The sequence below is a fragment of the Platalea leucorodia genome, assembly GCF_965183815.1.
Source record: "Platalea leucorodia genome assembly, chromosome: 4".
In the NCBI taxonomy this organism is placed as follows: domain Eukaryota; kingdom Metazoa; phylum Chordata; class Aves; order Pelecaniformes; family Threskiornithidae; genus Platalea; species Platalea leucorodia.
In genome coordinates, this window is record NC_138826.1 from 58,478,759 (window position 1) to 58,498,256 (window position 19,498).

At 46.0% G+C, this 19,498-nt stretch overlaps 1 protein-coding gene across 3 annotated transcripts in view; it reads right to left on the reverse strand.

Annotated features, from left to right (window-relative positions):
- BPGM (bisphosphoglycerate mutase) overlaps positions 1 to 19,498 on the reverse strand; it is a 38,373-nt gene that overhangs the window by 6,371 nt on the left and 12,504 nt on the right. The window contains exons 1-4 of one of the 3 annotated variants that reach the window (XM_082310053.1): positions 10,079 to 10,196; positions 9,241 to 9,333; positions 7,761 to 7,883; positions 6,381 to 7,036 (exon numbers count right to left, since the gene is read on the reverse strand). In XM_082310053.1, coding sequence (XP_082166179.1) covers positions 6,381 to 6,981 — 601 coding nt within the window. In that variant the 5' untranslated portion in view covers positions 6,982 to 7,036; positions 7,761 to 7,883; positions 9,241 to 9,333; positions 10,079 to 10,196. Of the gene's footprint in view, positions 1 to 6,380; positions 7,037 to 7,760; positions 7,884 to 9,240; positions 9,334 to 10,078; positions 10,197 to 19,498 lie in introns of those variants that run through there. The other 2 variants (XM_082310054.1, XM_082310055.1) reach the window with 2 other exon arrangements.

Consider the following 19,498-nt stretch of genomic DNA (forward strand, 5'->3'; position numbering starts at 1 on the left):
GGGCTGGCTCAGCTTCTCACTCCCTCTCACCTGTTCTTACCAAGTTCCTTCCTTCCATTCTTATGGTCAGAGCAACACAAAAACCAGAACAGCTATTGAGAATAGCTACATCCCTCCTCCCCTGCAACTATACCTGAGGCCAGATGATTCATCCAACAAAACACACAAGATCATATGCATAAATTCAGCCACAATTGGCTTGTTCTAGAACTGGTGCTTTGTAATTGAGATCCAAATCAGGTCATAGCATCCTTCCCACAAGCTTAATGAAAATACTGAAGCTTTAGCCTAATAAGTTAAATATTTAGGGCCAGATTCTGCCCTCCCTGCAGGCTGGCAGAGGACCCAGCTTCACTACAGTAGAGGAAGTGTTAGAATCTGGCCATTAATATTTACAGAACATTAGCTCACTGTGCAGATTTTAAGGAAAGAAGGAAGATGATGAGTGGGCTACAACCATGGCTGCATGTTATCTACATCTGTTTCACCCTTATGTCTGCCAAGATTTTCTATGTCTGTGTTGGGTTTGCATGGCAAGGCTTTGGTAGTGAGGGGGGCTATAGAGGTGGCTCCTGTGAGAAGCTGCTAGAAGTTTCCTTTATGTCCAACAGAGCCAATGCCAGCCAGCTCCAAGACAGACCCACCACTGGCCAACGCTGAGCCCATCAGTGACAGTGGTAGCACCTCTGCAATAACATATTTAAGAAGGGCAGGAGAGAAGACCTGCTGCACAGCAGCAGCTGGAAAAGACGGAGAATATATGAGAGAAACAGCTCTGCAGACACCAAGGTCAGTGAAGGAGGGTGAAGAGGTGCTCCAGGCACTGGAGCAGAGTGGTCCTGCTAAGGAGAGGAGTGATAAAGTAGCACGTTGGGTGCCAAAAAGGACTGTGGTGTGTTGACCTCGGCTGGTCAGCAGGTGCCCATGAAGCCACTCTATCACTCCCCTCCTCAGCAGGATAGTGTGGGAGAAAATAAGATGGCAAAAAACCCTCAGGTGTCAAGACAAAGGCAGTTTAATAAAGCACAAGCAAAGGCTGTGCACAGAAGCAAAGGAAAACAAAAGATTTCTTCTCCACTTCCCATCAGCAGGCAGTGTCCAGCCTCTTCCCAGGAAGCAGGGCTTCAGTAGGCATAGCGGTGGCTCCAGAAGACAAACATCATAATAACAAATACCTCCCCCCCTTCCTCTTAGCTTTTATGGCTCAGCAGATGTCATATGGTATGGAATATCCCTTTGGTCAGTTTGGGTCAGCTGTCCTAGCTATGTCCCCTCCCAAGATCTTGCCCACCCCAACCTACTGGGGAGGGGGCAGGGGGGAAACATTGGAGAGACAGCCTGGATGCTGTTCAAGCACTGCTGAGCAGTAGCCAACACACTGGTGCATTATCAACACCTTTCTAGCTACCACTACAAAGCACAGCACTATGAGGATTGCTATGGGGAAAAATTGACTCCATCTCAGCCAGACCCAATACAATGTCATTACATAAACAGCTCCTGATCATGGTCTGACTTTGATTGTGGTCATTACTGAGGCCATCCCAACATCAGACAGTTTAGGAAAGCAAACCATAAATCTATCATCTTCCCATGCAGCAGAGAAATCCAGCCTGCCTTAAACTCCTCAAGCAGTCCAAGATTAAATAGGCTGAGAGAGGAAAGAGATTTGCTACTACCAGCACTAGCTGTCAACTATGACATTAGGTGAGAAAGTCCCAGAAGTCTCAAGTAGAGACTCAGGCTGCACTACCATCCATCATATCCGCCCCCCCCCCCCCCCCCCCCCGGAACTCAAGGCAACACCGTGACAAATGGAGTTCTCGGAGCACGCAACCCTGAAGCCTACCAGCATACCTATTGCCCTGGGACAGGGCTCTGGCAAAAGGTTTCCCTCCCTGACTGCAGCACTACTGAGAGCCCCTCAAGCCCGAGTTTGTGGAAACCAGGCGCTAACAACTCATGTCTGAAACCTTTCTGTCCCAGCTGCAGGTCCTGGTCAGGCTGTTCCAGCCCTTTTGCACAATCGTCAGGCACTTGCCACCCCCTTCCCTGCGATGATTCAAACCACCACCATGACAGAAACCTACCCACTCCTTGCTGTTTCTTCTAGTTTACAGGCCAAGTTAACTTGCAAAAAGGCCCAACAAGGTCTCAAAAATAAGCAGCAGAAGCACAAAGCAAAGTCTGGGATGAATGACAGGGAATGCAAGACAATATCATTTCAGCAGCAGCTAGCTGTTAGATCTCAAGCTGGTTTCTGTAACTGCTCTCAGACACCACAGTCACATAAGCAGTATTTCCTTAAGAAGGTCGAGCAGCAAAATCAGTAAAATAATCTTCTTAGGTAGTCCTCAACACACAACCCACACTAGGACTCAATGTGTAGCTCCAGCATGTAAACTACTGGAATACTGTAACTGCACAAATATCACACAGTATCACAAAAAAGTAAAATCCTTGAGAGCACTGCTCTCCCTGCTCACCAACCGGCAAGACCAGCGTCAGGCCTTCCCAGTCACCATGTTCTGCCTGCGAGCCCAGTTCCAGAGCTCTGTCCCAGCTCTGTGACCACAACCAGACAAGCCCAACAGGTGCAACATCTGCATCTTTCTTCAAGGGACCAGGTAACTCCTCCCCTCCATTTTTTACCCTGAGCATGACAACGCTCAATGACCACCACACCATATCCAAGAGATGGCAACCTTTCAATAGGGAGGAACTTCTAGAATCAGGCCTTCCACTAGACCCTGTCTTGAGGTACTTAACGCCAGTCCTCAAGGTTAAATGGTCAGGAGGGAAGAAAGAAGTTGAGACGGCCCATCAATCCTTCTGCCAGTCACCTGGACTATTAGTCCATTAGACTTGGTCTCCAATTAGTACTTCAACATAAACAGGGCAAGCTGGTCACAACTATTACACTAATGTTGTATTCACAATGGGACACTGCTAAGAGGGTCTCAATCTGAAGTGCCAGTTATTAGATAAGAGAGCAAACTATTCCTCCTTCAAAGAATTGAGAAAATCACCTGTAAATAGATTCTGTGCACCTAGGATACTTATTTAGCAGATTTAAGCAACTGATGTTTTCATAATCAATATGATGTTTCAGTATCCAAAGTAAAATCTATCAAACAAGTCTGATATGGTTACTTTACATACCCTCCTCATTAACATCTTGTTGTCACTGCTTTTTCAATGCAACAGAGATGGTACACCACAAAAGAAAAAATATGGCCTGTCTAAAGTCCTGAGTTACAGGTCATGGTCCATACCAATAGGTGTCACAGAACAAAACAGTTGCTAAATTATGACACTTCCACCAGCAAGCACAAGACTGCTACCTGAAGAAGAAAATGTTACTTTTAGAGAGCCTTTCCAACCTCAACAACATGTAATGAAAACTGCCCTTTTGCTCTGCCAATTTTTAGTTGTGCCAATGATTCCTAGCATCATCCCATACATCACCTGAAGATGATGCAAAGAATAAGTGCTCCGAAAGGACTGGACAAGCTCAGTTACAAAGACTTAACTTCGATGCCAACATTGTATCTTTGACAGGATTGCACAAAAGAGCCACACTTGTCCTTGGTGGCATTTATCAAGTTCATAAGGATTATCTAGAAGGAACACAGCCGAGCATCCCCACTGGACACCAACAGCTCACAGGACTGAGATCTTCAGCAGCACCCTCTGGGAGAAATGTCACTCAGCCCACCAGGACAGAAGAGCAGGCTCTCCAAGAAGCTGCTGGTTTTGATCTCCAAGTGCGTACAAGAGTATGGTCCAGTTTGTGTTAAATACTATTTTCAGAAAGACTACTAGGATTTCACTTTTTAAGTCCTCACATGCAAACCATGACAGATCCTACGGACATTTCATATACTTTAATGAGGTCCACTCTGAGCACTGAGAAAACAAAAAATCCAAACCCACAATCAAAGCCTTGTTAGCCCAACATTTTGTAGCTCTGATGATTTTTGTGTGCAAGTAGAAAGCAGATCCACATTTCAAGCTCTTTACCAATTACTCATAACAAGGGAAAAAATTCAGATTCAGAGATCTGAAGGCCTGTTTCAAAAAATACCTCCTTGAAATAGTAACTTCAAGGACACTCAAGTCTTTCAGAAAAGACATTAAATTTCACACTGAAACAATTAGAATTGTTTCATCAGATCAAACTGAATTAAAACATTCATATTTATTGCCATGTAAAGTTTCCAAGCTACAGCTTCCAGGGTTAAGTTATCACTATGACTAAGACATTCAAGCAGTCATGTAAGGATTGCTGCTCGAGGCATTTGGAGCCCACTTTTCAAAATGCCAAAAACCATGGCTCCAGCTAAGGCAGAGGGGCCCAGAAACTCCCACTCAAGTGCAGGGGACAGCTTGTCTAAAAAAAGTTCATAAAAACAAAGCCCACCTCACAGTGGGTCCTATAAATACAGTAGACTGACAAACTTTAAGCACTGTTGAATCAGGTCCAACTCCAGCAAGGCTCCAGAGCAGCTCACAACTGACCACCTTTCAGAAGAGAAAGGGAGAGACAGTCAGCAATGTAGACAAGGAACCTCTTAGATCCAGCTAGGTATAGGTTGGAGCTCTAGGAAAAAAAAAAAAAAAAAGAGCAGGTTGCAGTATCAGGGGTCTTAAAGCTCTGTTCCTGCCACCCTTCAGGCCAGCTCTGCAGCAAAACAAATCTCCACTGCATTAAGGGGAGAAAAGCCAGCACATATCTGGCAATTGCTCCTGTGTGGGAGCTGGGGTAGCTGATGAACAGTCCTCAGTCAACAGAACTAGATCCTCTGCCAAGGATTCCTCACATTTTCCTATGTAAGCACATGCTGGGAAGGACAAGGTACAGTGTAGGACAGACAAGGGAGACAGCTCTATTCTACTTCGGTTGAGTGTGGGCAGCCCTTGAAGAGCTATACCTAACAGACTGTCCCAAAGAAAAGCTTTGCAGCTGCTCTAACTTACACTGTTCTCTCTGATCTCAATGCAGCAATGAATCCAGCCATATAACTTTAAAGTAACCTTTACCAGTCACTGATGCTGCCAGCTCTAGCCTTACTGCCTGCCTGCACAGAAAGCAGCCCAGGGTTTCTGCTGAAGCAGTAGTCAGCTTGCAGCATTTCACCCCAAAGGGCTTGTCCAGCGTGGTTTCATGGAATAGTTCAGTTCTTGGGGGGAGGGAGCATGGGAGACACCATACTTGCTGATCCCCCTGCCCCTTTTTCCTCTGTAATCCTTTATCATTTCACATAGTGTGGACAATCACTCTGACCACATCAGTGGAACTGGCTGAACCAGCCTTCCTCCTTCATCTAAGCAGTGATCTGTACCCCAGAATTCACAGCCTCTATAGTTCCAGAAGCCACTTGCACATGCTTATTCCCTGGGCTTCTGACTCTGGCTAAATATCAGCTGTCCTGACTGTTCCAGCACACCTGAACGCAAAGAGTGCTCAGCAGTGTCAGAGCTGTAGAGGCACACAGCAGAGGGTTTTATAACTAAAAAACTGAGTGGACACAATCCAGCCTGTGCATAATTGCAACTACACCTCTGCTAGTCTGCATTCAAACATGTATAATCACTAAATTCTACTCTACCCACAGACAAAGAAATTAATACAGTCCATCTTGCAGCTTAGGATGACCTAAAGTAGAAGCCATGTCATTAAAGAAGAGGCAGGGGGGAAAGAATCTAGCAATGACTTAAAGATAAATCACATCCTTTTCAAGTCCCAAATAAACAAGCAACCTTATGCTATGCTACAAACTTAGGTGTTTATTGGTAGGAGTCTTCTATATTGGGAAATAATACATTTGCATAAGCTTTAGCAAGTACCTACTGTCTGCAGAACTCCCTGTCACAGCAGCATTTTTAAGTAAATAATTATCAGGAATGAAGCCTCAAGAGTGACCTACCACAGTAACAGTCAAGAATGTCTTCCACAACCCAAAACAAGCACTTTATTCTGCTGTGTTATAGCAATGCTTGTTTAATGAACAGATTATGACTTCAACTCTTCTGACAAAGCAGCTGAATAAATCCAAAAATAGTCTGAGCCTGAAGAGTTTGTGTCTATCTAGACCAACCACAAAGTTAGTTTGAATACAGTAGTTTAAAATGAGCAGTGAGAAACAAGGGGAAAGCATCTGCCTCTTTTCATAACTATATTAAGCTAGTTCTCTCCCCCTTTGACATCCCCCAGTTTGATTCCTGTTCCAATAGGTCAGCTTTTTACTTTCTCCTCGGACACCACAGACATTAAGTGTTACATTGCCCAGGTAAGTAATATACACTACAGAATAAGATGTAAAGCTCTAAGGGGCTGAGTAAGGGGAAGAGGGGAAGGCTAAAAGGAAGACCCTTACCTTCCACATGCTTCAGCAATGCCCTGCTGCTGTTACCATGAGCAGATATAAGGATCATTTTGCCACTTCTCAGTTCTGGCACTATCTTTTCATTCCAATAGGGAAGGAGTCTATCAAGCACATCTTTTAGACTTTCGGCCTTTGGGAGATTATCCTGAGAGACATCACTGCATTTATACCGGCGATCATTGTATATCTCTTCATAGTAAGGATGAGATTCAGTTATGGGAGGTGGGGTAACATCATAGCTTCTCCTCCATATTTTCACTTGCTCCTCCCCATGATTCAGAGCCATTTCTGCTCTGTTGAGACCGATCAGTGCACCATAGTGACGTTCATTCAGTCGCCAGGAACTCTGAATGGGGACCCACTCTTGGTCCATCTCTTGCAGGACAAGCCATGCAGTTTGGATGGAGCGGCTGAGTACAGAGGTGAAGACGAGGTCAAACTCAAAGCCCAGTGCTTTAAGGTGTTTGCCACAGTTCTGAGCTTCCTTTATCCCATCACTGCTCAGCTTCTGGTCCACCCAGCTGCAGAAGCGATTCTCCTTGTTCCAGGCTCCTTCCCCATGTCTTAAGAGAACAAGCCTGTACTTAGCCATTTCGGTTGCAGCTTAGCACAGATGACAACTGGTCTGGCATCTAATAATGATGCATCTGGACAGAGATACGAGACAAGATACATCAAACATCCCATAGATAATGCATTACAAATAGTAATATGGCAGCAAAGAGTAGACAACTATCAGAACCAAAACCACCAAAGAAACAAGTGGCTGCTGAATACGCTCGTACCTTTGAGGTCTCCTGGCTTTGAATTCCTTCCCACCCTCATGTGGGAGGAAAAGCACCATCCTCCACCCAGCTTGTTGCAACTAGCCCACTTAACCAATTGATCAGTAGCAGATTTGTACAAGCTGTTCCTGCCTACAGATTTCCCTCAAGTGCCTACACAGAGCCTCGCTCAACATCAGAGGCTCACAACCAGAGGGGCAGATCTCACTCTCACTGGTGAACTTACTAGGGTTGAGACATGGAACCCAAGCTCTTAAGAGCTGCGCAGACCCACACTGGCTCCAAGGGAACACAAGCACAGATAGCAACTGTGATACTCAGCCAGAGCAGCTGGAGAGGACCACAGAATTGGAACTGGCAATACATAGAACCTCATTAGCTTTCCTCAAAGGAGATGTCACTATCTCCAGCACCAGGATTAACGTTTTTACTTTTGCAGTAGGCACAAATGGCATATTTTCTGTCCTCATTAAATAACAGACAGCTACACATTCGTAAGTTCAAACAGCACCTTTCTCTGCTCCTGTTGACTAAGCAACACCACCTCCAGATTGTCTTTAATGAGAGAGGGATTTTGACCACTCACCCAGTCTTTTGTTACGTGGCCAAGGATCTTCTAGCAGATTGCGTGATGCCTGAAAGGTCCATCTAACACAGCACTGCAACTCTGAAAGCCCCACCTGATCACTCTGACCCAAGATGTCACAGACTAGATAGCAATGGACAGAGAAGGGGGAAAAAATATAAAAATGCAACTCTCTGCACAGGAAGGACTGCTGTATACTGAAATGAACATTAAGTGCTCTCAAAACCACAGACAGTGGGAAATGGGGTCTGATTTCTACACACCCAACTTTGGACTAGATTGCCATTAAGAGACATACTTATGGAAGCTCCCATCATCTCAAATCAGTTGGAGCTGCTTCAATCACACTCCAACTCTAAGTGTCTCAAATTCAGGCCCACTGTGACCCTGAATTAGGTCAGTAGGATGGGTTAGGCCCATGCACTCTGGGTTTTGGGAAGCACCCAGCACACCATCACCATTCATTTTTACCAGACTTTCAAAAAGTGTATAGAAAAGTTGAATTCATTAACAGCCTCAGTAATTTGATCTTGACTGTAACAGTGGCTTAGTTCTCCTTTAGTCCCACAGAAGACAGAGCCTACATCACACAAGGACAATACACAACACCTCCCTAGCTCCTCTAACTTCTGACTACTGGCACAGCTCAGGATTAAAAAGCCTTTGAGGACTGACAAATTTTCACAGAATATCAGGAGGTATTGTCTGACACACAATAGACAGTTGGTAAATACAAGGGAAAATCTTCTGTGATTTTATGCAAAGGAGGCCTGAATTTTGTGTACAACAAGGAACATCTCAGACAAAATCCCTTGCATGTTCCACTTTTTCCACTCACAATAATCAGCTGCACATTGATCAAAGAAATCAACTATTGTTAGGATTCAGGTGTCATGTCACATCAGATACACCACTAAACTACAGCCTTTAAGATACCAGGTTTATAACAACAAGGAGTATCAGATAGCATTTCCATCTAAAGCCAAAGTGATCTTTCTCCAACATCCCACAGATATGATTAAAAATTGCAGTGTGTTCACAGCATGAACTACTGCACAAAACATAGCCCCATAAAAAGCTCTATCTCTGCAGATACCCCACTGTTCAGTTTAATTGATTATGTAATCTGCTCCTGTGGATAATACAACTTATAAAACCAAATTAAGACCCAATACAAAAAAACAAGACCCAACAATAGAGGAGATGCACCTGTTTGCACACTTTCCTAATTGGGTACTTTTGGCCAAAAACAATAAAAACCTCAATGACTATAACAAAAAAAACCCGCTCATACAAAGACCTAAGATCATCTGGGGACCATAAACTCCAGTTCAGTTACATAAAAGATTAGGCAGAATCACCGTTCTCAAACAAATTTAGAAAGGACTGGCAGTCACAAGGTTGTTTAAATATCAGTCCACTTATGGAAGTATTTAAGCTTGAAAGCCTTAGAACAACACATGGAAATAATCCTACTCACCTTTCCTATGGCAAAGGAACAACCTACACAAATCTCAGCACGGACTCAAGAGCTGCTTTATACAGAGGCCACCACGCACTCTTGGCTAGTTACCTGCAGGAAGAGAATAAACACCAAGTGCTCACACAGAAAGAAACCGCAAGTACAAATGGTTATGCCAACCATCATTTGCTCTCAGAGCTGTAATAAAGTAGAGCACACAGCCCTTGTACGGGCTGGGAAAGCCACCAGCTTCCTTCTCCCAAAAAGATGCAAATGCACAGCTCCTGCATTTCCAACAAGGGAAAGTTTCTTGTCTCCCAGATGCCCCAGGATATCACTTGCTCCCCAAGATTTGTTTAGACTGCAATTACCATAGCAACTCCCCCGCCGCGCCCAGCAGCGCTCACACACACACACACACACACAGACACGCGAGGCTGCCCACGAGCGGGCCAGCAGCTCCCCCACGGACGCACAAACACAGGCGGGAGGTGCCCCGCAGCTACCGCCCCCTCAGGAAGCCCCCACCGGCCCCGGGCCCCAACGCCACCATCCTTCCCCTCGAGGGACGGACACACACACAGGCGGCTCCGGGTCCCGACACCCGCCAAGGGAGCCCGCCTGCACCCCCCGCCTCAGGGCGTCTCCCCCGGGCCCCGACAACCCCTCTCCGTAAGGGCCGGCGCGGGGTGCCGGCACAACGCCTCCGAGGGAGCACTCCCAGCCGCCCCGGGCTCCGGCGCCCTCCTCCCCCGCAGGGGGCGCCCCCCCGCCCCCGCACGACCGTTAACCGCCCTCCCCCCACGCTCGTCCCTCGGCGCCGAAGACTTCACAGGCTAAATCCGCGCTGCCTTACAGGGACCACCGCAGCAGGTTGCAGCCCTGGCGGCCGCCCGCAACGCCACAGCCGTGCTCCGCAGCCCGCCCCCGGGGCCGGAGCAGACGCCGCCCGCCGGCCCGCTCGCCGCTCCGCCGCTGCCGCGCCGGGAGAGGGGTGGACCCCGCGTCTTAATGTGGCCTCGGCGGCCCCGCGCCCGCGAAGCCGGCGGAGCCTGATTGGCTGGCCCAGAGGATGAGCATCGCCCTCAGCCAATGAGACCGAGCCTGTGGGCGGTGACGCGAGAGAGCGGCGTGGTGCCCAGGGGCGCGCCGAGACCCGAGCCAAGCCCGGCGCGGCCCGGCCCGGCCCGGCGGGGCCCCCCCCGCCCGCCCGCGCCGCCCCTGCCCGCGGGGCCGCAGCCCTGCGCGGGCTCCGCGTCCGGCCGAGCCTGCGGGGATGCCGGTGCCGTGCCCCCCGCCAAAGTCCCGTCCTCCGAGTGCGGGTCGTTTTCCTGCGAGGCATCACAGCAGAGATGTTGGGTCCCCCCGTGCTTCTTGACACGCAAAGGCAGGCGGCATCGGCGTGGGCGACGCTTACCGCTTTGTCGGCGCCACCAAAACGGAGAAATGAGGTCACGCCAGCGTGTGCACAACGCGACCCGAGGCAGCCAAGCCTCTGGCTTCTCCCGAAACCACCCCCCTTCCAGCTCACCCCGCAGGGGCGGCAGAGGGGCGCTGCCCCTCCGGAGCCCCGGCCGCCCCGGCGCCCCTCCACCGCCTCACCCCGGCCCGGGCTGGGCATCGCGGCCGCAGCCGGGAGGCAGGACGCCGGCCCACTCCTTTGCCAGGAGGCGAAGGAAGGAGCTGGGCTGCCCGCAGCCGCCGGACCCTTCCCGCGCCCCTGCCCGGAGCCGCCTCCGCGCCAAGGCCGGAGCGCGGCAGCACCAGCGCCCTGGGCGGCCCCCCCGCACCCCCGCGCCCCGTCCCAGCAGGCGAGGACCCGCGGCACCGGGCCAGCCAGAGGGGGCTTCTCCCAGGCAGGGCTCGCTTCTTCTTTTGGCTGTACGACCTTTTGGGTTTGGTGAGAAGCAAGGGTCCAAAATCTCATTACTCATAATGAAATCAGCAGAAAAAACATCGACGTGAGTCTTCCTAACGATCATACCCTCATACCCACGGGCTGTAATTCCGATTCAAACCAAAGTTGGAATTCCGACTGAAAACCAAGTGGATGGAGCAGCTCCGGCTAGAAATGGAGAGAAGCGGTGTGGGAAGGTGGTGTCCTTTACTGCTTCCATTGCCATGGCTCCGCTTTTATTTTTAAAAAGAAGCAGAGCACATCTTTTATACATAATCAGGTTCACATTTTCTTCTCTAAATGCTTACCCTTGAACCGCCACAATGTAAAGTTTAAAGGGCCACAGACTGAATGTATGCCAAATGTGCTTTATCACCCTCTCTGCAAGGGAGAGATAGAGGTGATCTTCCATTTTTAATAGGTTAAAATGATAGTGCATGAAAATGAAAGATGGGGGATTCCCATTGTGGCAGGAAAAAGCAACACGAGGAAATTTAAGAAAATTTGGGGCAGGGGTGTTAAAATAATGTCTCTGAAGTGCTGTGAGGAGAAAGGGTGTTTTGTTTTGCACTCATAGGGATTAGACCCTAACCTGTCAGTGGGAAAGAAGGACCAGCCAGATGAAACCCTGCTTCACGAGGCTCTCAGCACGGCACAGCACTAACTGTGCTACGTGGTAAGAGTGGCCAGGCTGTCGGTGAGCGGCATCCTGCGTCTTTTTGCTGGTTACTGCACTGACTTTGTCCCTCATGTATTTGGAAAGCTCTGGAAAGCATTCTGCATCTCAGGGAGAACATTTTCGATGCTTTTCCTGATAAAAAGAGCTATGCCTGACCTCAGTACAGAACCACAATAAAATCTGCTGCTTCTGCAAAATATTTCCACTGGGTGTGAATTGCACTTACAGTTACACATGTAATGCTTTTCATCTCCCCCTCTGGCTTTAATGTTAACAATTACCTTCCATCTCTATCAACTTTGTCTAAGCCAGAACCTACAGTATAAAGCCAGTCCAGCCTACGTAATCAAAGTAGTACTCGTAAGTTCACTGTACCAGAAGAGTTTGCTTTGCCACCCATCAGCTCCGACTGGTAAAGAGAAACACTCCCACATCACACTGCGTGATCACACACCTGCAGTCACCCTGCCTCCAGTCAGATCCAACCTGTCTCGCCTTGCACGAACGTACTCGTGGTACAGCTCTGAAGGTGGGTGAATCACAGGCAAACTGGTTGATTGACTTTGCAAGGAAAAAAACCAAAGGTCCTAGAGATAGAAAGAAAAATACCTATTCTTGAGTATCAGCACTATGTATTGGCTGTACTTTAATCATTAAGAATACAATTAACAGAAAGAAACATTATATGCCAATATGCAGTCATAACTACAAGTGAATAGACAGCAACCCACGCCACAAGCCAGGACCTCCATGGCCATTAAATACAGATTTCTTATCCCCATCAGTCTTTGAACAAGACCATTTCATCAGGATGGCAAAAATAGCCTAATGAATTTGATTCACATTTCAAATTACACACGGACGGAAGAGTGGAAACCACATCCCCGTGCATGACTTGTTGCAGACAGCTACACGCATTTGGCAGCTATTATCTCTCAGACCAGCTGGGCTGTGTTTTTCAGGGTCTCTGCTCTGGAGCCCTTCCAGGCTGTAGTGTTTAGCTGGAATGTTTATGGCAGAAGCAGTGCAGGAAACTCCTTTCTTCAATGCATAAACTTCTGCTGGGACACCACACACCACACCTGCACCGCACTGAAGAAAGACTTGGAGCTGAGCAAGGCAGAAACAGAAGAAAACAGGACTGGAAAGAAGAAAGGCCGATTAATAATTGATGAAAACTGTGGCAAACGGGAGCATTCTTCACTGATTATGCCCTTGGTACTTTTTCATAGAATAGTTACTTTGTTCAAAGCTAGATCAAGTATTTGCCACAGAGCACTGCAGGCATACCCATTGTAATTTCCAGAAGACCCTGAGCTCTTTGTTTATCCCTGTTTGATATATGAGCTGTCTTCATTAATAATTTCATCTTCAAAAGAAACTTCTGTAATCAAATCCTCACACTCTTTAATAACTCTGAAACCTGCTCTCTCAAACTTCCTCCCGGGTGTTCTTCTACTGTGTGAGCTTGTGCCTTCTCTCCTGGACTCTCCCTACTCCTTTCCACCTTTAGTTGCTGCCAGCAGCATGCCCCTTCTCTCTGCCAGCCAGAGGCGTGCCCAAGGAATCCTCTCCCTTTTTTCTGGAGGTGGGCACGTTTGACAGTGCTTCCTCTTCAAAAGTCCTAGATCCTGTCTTTTCTCTGTCTGTTATCTGCACTATTGTTGTCTCACATTTCTCTGCAACTTTTCCGAAGGTCCACTTTCATTCGAGGCCAAATTTGTACTGAGAAAGGTTTGGGAGTACAACACACTATGCAGAGAGGTAAACGTGTCTTTATTTCCCCAAGAGGACTCAGAACTGTTACATCGTAAAATTACTCTGGCTATATCCGTCTCCCTGCCCATCACCCCCCCAATACACTGGTTCTCTCCTCTTGTAAACTAAACACAAGCTTTATTTCTTGCAAGAAATCAACTGCAGTGTGGGCAGGGGCCTGGGAAGCCCACAGCGTGTGTTAACCTTCCCATTAGCAGGACAGTGCTACCCAGGAGGGACACCTTTCCGTATAACACCACAGCCATCTTATCCATCCATGCCTTCAGTCTCCTTACCCATTCTTTTTACACCTCTGCTTACTCAGTTTTTCTGGTTTAAAAGACCACTTTATTCACTGCTTTTTCAATATCAGCTTCATTTTTTCCATCCCAGGAAGACTGCAAGTCCACAAGATATCAACATCACGTTTTCACCCAAGCCTAGTCTCTAAATCCACTCGCTTAGCTGAATCCCAAGCAAACTTATGTGTATTCATGGACTGGAAGCTGTTTTCCTTGTTCCTGAGACCAAAGCCACAGCTCATGTGAAGTGCTGCACAGTCCTGTTGTCCTGAAGTCTGTCATACATCTCTATACACCAGACCCTGGTCTATAATGAAGGAAAATAAAGCCTTCTCCATCAGAGCTCAGAGAGCACGTAGCAGGCAAGGACATGCCAGTCCTACTTCTGTCTTTTTGTTAGACCCACTCACCGTGTCTTGGATTAACCAGACAGGTGGTTCTCAGAATTTTCTCGGCTCAAGCATGCCTATGTGTGGGTAATTTTTCATCACACACCTACCCCTATTTGCCAGTATATCACACCACCACGTCTTAAACCAAGCCTATTATTACCTAAAACTTGGGGGTGCACCTGACAGAGCAGTGAGGCGTACCTTGCACACCAGTTAGTCAGCCAATTACAATTTAAGCTCCTCATTAAAGGGCCTTTTTCACCTTTTGTTTTACTAGTGCCTAATACAATGCTGCTTTCACATGTAAATACAGTGGGGCTTTCATCCTGTTTGGGTATGGAGGCAACGTATAACTTCATGCATCTGAGTGGATTCTCTTTATGTCAAAACCAGAAGCATAAGTCCATGTGGAAGGCAAATAAATAAAGTATTCTACTTTTTTTTTTTTTTTTTTTTTTACTTGAACACCATTGCTTAGGGGGAAAATCTGCTCGAAAAAAAGAGAAGTGAGTGTGTAAGCACTTAAAATAATCCTGCATTTGTCACCAGAATCATAGATTTAGCCTTTAAGTAAATGCAGAAGTTTTTCTGAATCATTAAGTACCAAATAAATGACAGAGAAAGAGGAAGAAAATACATAAAAGCCTTCATTATATGCAAAACAGACAGAGGGAAGCTGCTATGTGAGGCATCGTATTCCAAACCCAAAATGGGAACTGAATTTCTTATGTAATCCCTATGGCTAGGTACTGGTAATGTTATTCTGAAGTAAAACATGTGACTTCTGTCTGTTCATCTGAAATCTCAACTCAAAAAATTATTTTATTTCTGCATGTCCCAAGCTGAAAACGTACACATGGAAAAAACCTTACATTCCCTACACCCTCAAAACGATTACGTGGACATCTTCAAATAAACACCTTACCACAACAGGTGCCTAGATGCTACAGGAAAGTGTGTGGAACACAATGTTCTGAAGGAGCCCTCACGGATACAGTTCTAGCCCCCAAAAATAGCTCTAGAAGAAGATGTGCAAGGTGCCAACGGCTGGGAAAACAAAATTCTTTTTCACAACCAAAAGTTTTCCCATTTCTAGAGCAAGAAACACAATTTGAAGATCTACAAGGTTCACTTTTAAGTTTTGTGGGTTTGGAGTGGTTTGCATTGCAGGTTTTGGTTTGGGGCATTTCACTGTTTTCTAGTCACAACACTGTACAAATTAACTTATTGTAGCAGTATCAAAAGCAAAGAAAATCCCGTGGTGAATCTGCCTTTTTCCCCCCCCGTGATAAACAAAGTGCTGCAGACATCAGACGTCAGTAAGAAACTGTCTGGGAAGAGATAATTTAAAAGGGCCTCTGAAGAAAAGAAAGCAGCAGGGTGGTGTCTAGTCAAGGCACGATAAGTTAGTTAGAAAACAGACTGGATAGTGCTGATACTAGAGCATGGTCACAGCACATAAGAATCTGGGCAAATATTACCAAAAGGGTAAAATGGGAACTCCAATGTCCTTGCAAAGAATGGGGAGAACAACAAACACACACAAGACATATTCGAGTTCACTTGTACTAATGTCTTTCTATGAAAAATTAATGGTTCACCTCAAAAAAGCTGCTCTAACGTTTTGTACTTCCATGTTACAATGAACCCTGGGTTAACTAAGAACTTGATGATGTGCGTGTGCAGAGCTATCTCTGTCTATATTTATTATGTTTATTTTCTCACAAGCACTCTACAAATCACAAAGATTTGTCTTGTGCTTCTTACCTTTCTTTCCATGGCATGTGGCTCTCTTGCAGCATACCAGTTTACAAAACAAGTCTGACTGATGTTTAGTTTGGTTTTGAATGGAGCACAAAAATGTGTTTCCTATATAAAAAATCTGCCCTATATGTCATAATTAGATAATATAAAGAGAAGGACTGAGTCACAGTGTTCTACTTTACTGTAACTTCTCAGAATTCAGTGGGGTTGCTCCTGACTTAAAAAGTAACAAAATTAGGCCTTTCTTTTACAGGATTGTTTCCCAGCAAACTTTAGAAGTTAAGTTACTAAATAAGTAGCTGTGTATCACAAGTTAATTCATGTTTCTCCCCCCCGTTTCTTTAACAAAAAAGGAGCATGAGTGGAAAGGCAGCCAAAACTAATAAATAATGCATGGATGGGGAGCCAGGATATCCAACTTCCCAGAATTTTTCAAGTCTAATTTTCATCTCACACCTGTTTTGCTCACACAGAAATCTATTCATTTAAATAATTGCGTGCCTGATTTCCACTGTTTTTTTTAATTCAAAATTAGTCTATTCCTCTCTATTGCCATCAGATCTAGCTGTCCACAGAAGAGCCTGAAAAAAAATATTTTTCCTCTAATTCAGCATCTCCTTTTTATATTACAAAAAAGACACTTTTCTGCTTCCCAGAGACACAAGACACTATCCAACATTTAGCATTTTGAATAGGTCAAGTGCTTGTTTAAACATTCAGTACTGCTGTCATTATTCTTCCCTGTGGAAGTCTGCATCTGCAATATAACAAATAATTAACTGAGCCAAGATCAATTCAATGGATCTGTGAGAACAAAACCTGGGCAGTATGGTCCTGCCCTTCTTAAGAAGGCATTTGCAGAAGTAGTGTGTATCTCATAACCAAGTATGTATCTTTTCTTTTTTTTTTTTTTTTTTTTTTTGGGGGGGGGGGGTGTTATAATACCTCCAGAAAGATAGCAGAAAATGAGGCCCGTGCTATCTGACCGAGGTCTCTTGCCCTTCTAAAGATATAGGTGCTCACAAACTTTAGACATGAAGAAGCCACTAGATCTGGTCTTCTGGGTTATACCTAGTTTACAGGGGCAGCTGGGAGCATACACAGGCCAAATTAATTTTCCTGGCTCCTGCAGCAACCCGCACCTGGCCACCATCTTCTCCCAGCCCCTCGGGTTACAGACATGTTCTGGTTACAGGACAAGCACGAGTCCCCAGATAAGAAAACAGCTGGAAGCATCCTGCCAGAACGATGTCCAGCTCATGGCCTCCTCCCTGCATGCCCTCAATTACTTCTGGAAATGACAGATGCTGAGAGTGCAGAAGCCCATCTGACCAACCCTACAGCAAACCTGGAGCACACAGCGAAATAACTGTGCAGATCCATGGATTAGTGAAGGACAATAAGCCATACTTTTGTGGGAATCACCGGACCTTCCACATCCCCACTAAATGTTCATATTGCCCACGGGTCCTGCCATGTGACAGGAGAAAGACCACATGAGGTTCTGCTCTCGTATTCACAAAACCTGAGTAACTCAGCTAAAACAATCTGGCTCCCCTGTTGTGTACGAGTTCAGGTTATAAAGCAATTTCTATTCATCTCTAATTGCAGATTCCACAGTGGTATTGTTCATGTTGTTCCTAATCAAGATGAACTCATTGGTTTTCCTGTGTGCTTCACTTTGTTTTGTTTTTCAAACATGAGGAAAATATTTCAACACTTTTGTGTTTCACAAATGGAAAACCTATCCCTTCCTCCACTCTTAAGGCATTTGAAGCACTTCTTTTCTTGCCAAAACTCGACACGACTGATTGCTGAAACTTGAAATGGAGCATGAAAATATTTTTCCACGAGGACAAGAGCCTCCACTTGGCAAGAAAAATAGCAGACCGTTCTCAAAAGTGACGAGCTTTGGAAAACCTAGTCTGCATATACGAGGGAGGAAAATCTCGTTCCTGTGATAACCTTGCCTGCCAACAGAACTGGACAGGAATGTAGGTCTGGGATGGGCAAATTTTCCATTTGTAGATGAGCTGGGTTTGGAGGCTGGCCATGGTGTCCTTCCTATTTAACTTAAGTTGCTTATCTCCTCATTACAAAGCCCATTTTTCCACAGGAACAACTGAGAAGGTACGGTCTTTGTTGATGCTTTGGTACCTGCTCTTTTCACAGGGCTTGACCTAGAGAAAATCAAGCAAAGTATTTGCCAGTCCCACATGAATCCACCTCTCCAGTCTATGATCAAATGGTTTCTTTTTACAAGTTCAAGAAAAGACACTGACACGCTTCTGCAGCAACCAGTCCTGGCCTGTGCAAGGAAGTTGCAGTTTAATTAAACCAGTTCAAAAAACTGATGCTGTTAAATTAATGCTAAGTCTGTGGGAGGATAGATGTTATTTTGCTGGAGTGTTTTCTACTGTTTTAACTGAAGTGGTGAGGAATGGATTTAAGCTAAATCAATATACAACGTACTTCGACTGACATGTGTCCAAAAAAGGCATTTGCATCCACATAATGAAACAGTGCAAGATTTTCATGTAGACAAGACTCAGAAGAAAATGTAACCATATTATACTTTGGGAATACTGTGAACATGCCTTGTTTTGCCCTTGTCTGCTGTCAACACCTCCTCCACTGCCTCCAGGGGTCTGCTTCCTGCTGCCTGACAGTTTTATTAACTATCTCTTCCTGTCTTATTTACCCTCAGGTACCTCCTTGTTGGCAAGTTACCCTTCTTTTTATCACCAAACCACCCCATTTGATGTAGCTCCCAAAGCTGTGGCTTCCTGCAGTTCTGCTGAGTTAAAAGGTTCCTCTTCAGGGTAGTTTCAAGCTGATGTTCCACAGGCTTTCCCCTATTTCCTCTCTTTGTAACAGTAATAGTTACTACAGCTTCAGAGCCAGACTGGCTGGGGTTTCCTCAAAAATGAAAATATATCACTTCAGGCTTCTTGTCTGACCAATGCTGTGAAAATGTCAGAATGTGACTCCTCCTTCTGGGAAGTCCATCTCTCTCCAGAGGGTCACACGCAGTGACTGAGCAAAAGTATAAAAAAGACCATAAACCATTTTTAGCAGCTCTGCTTTCTTAGCCTGGCATGCTATCCCAGTGCCTGTTCAATCAGCTTGAGCCTGCTGGTTTACACTACAGAGTAGGGAAAGTGCTTGGGAAAAGGTCGGTTCTTACTCTTCTTGCTGTTCTTGGTTCCTCGCCCCAGATGCCAGCACAGTCAGGCCAAGGATGGGATGCAGATCCTGAGGAATCTTGTCTCCCCCATTGTGCCCGAGCCGCCACCACCACAGCTGCATCGTGAGCTGCAGGGCGGCACCAGAGGGCATCTCTGGCGAGGAAGCACTGGAAAACGTACGCAGCGTTGAAATCGTGACATCCAGCCATTCTGAGGACATCAGGGCCAATATACAAAATAGGTTAGACAGGGTTTGGTATTAGACTGGCTGAACAAAGAGAGAACTAACACTGTTG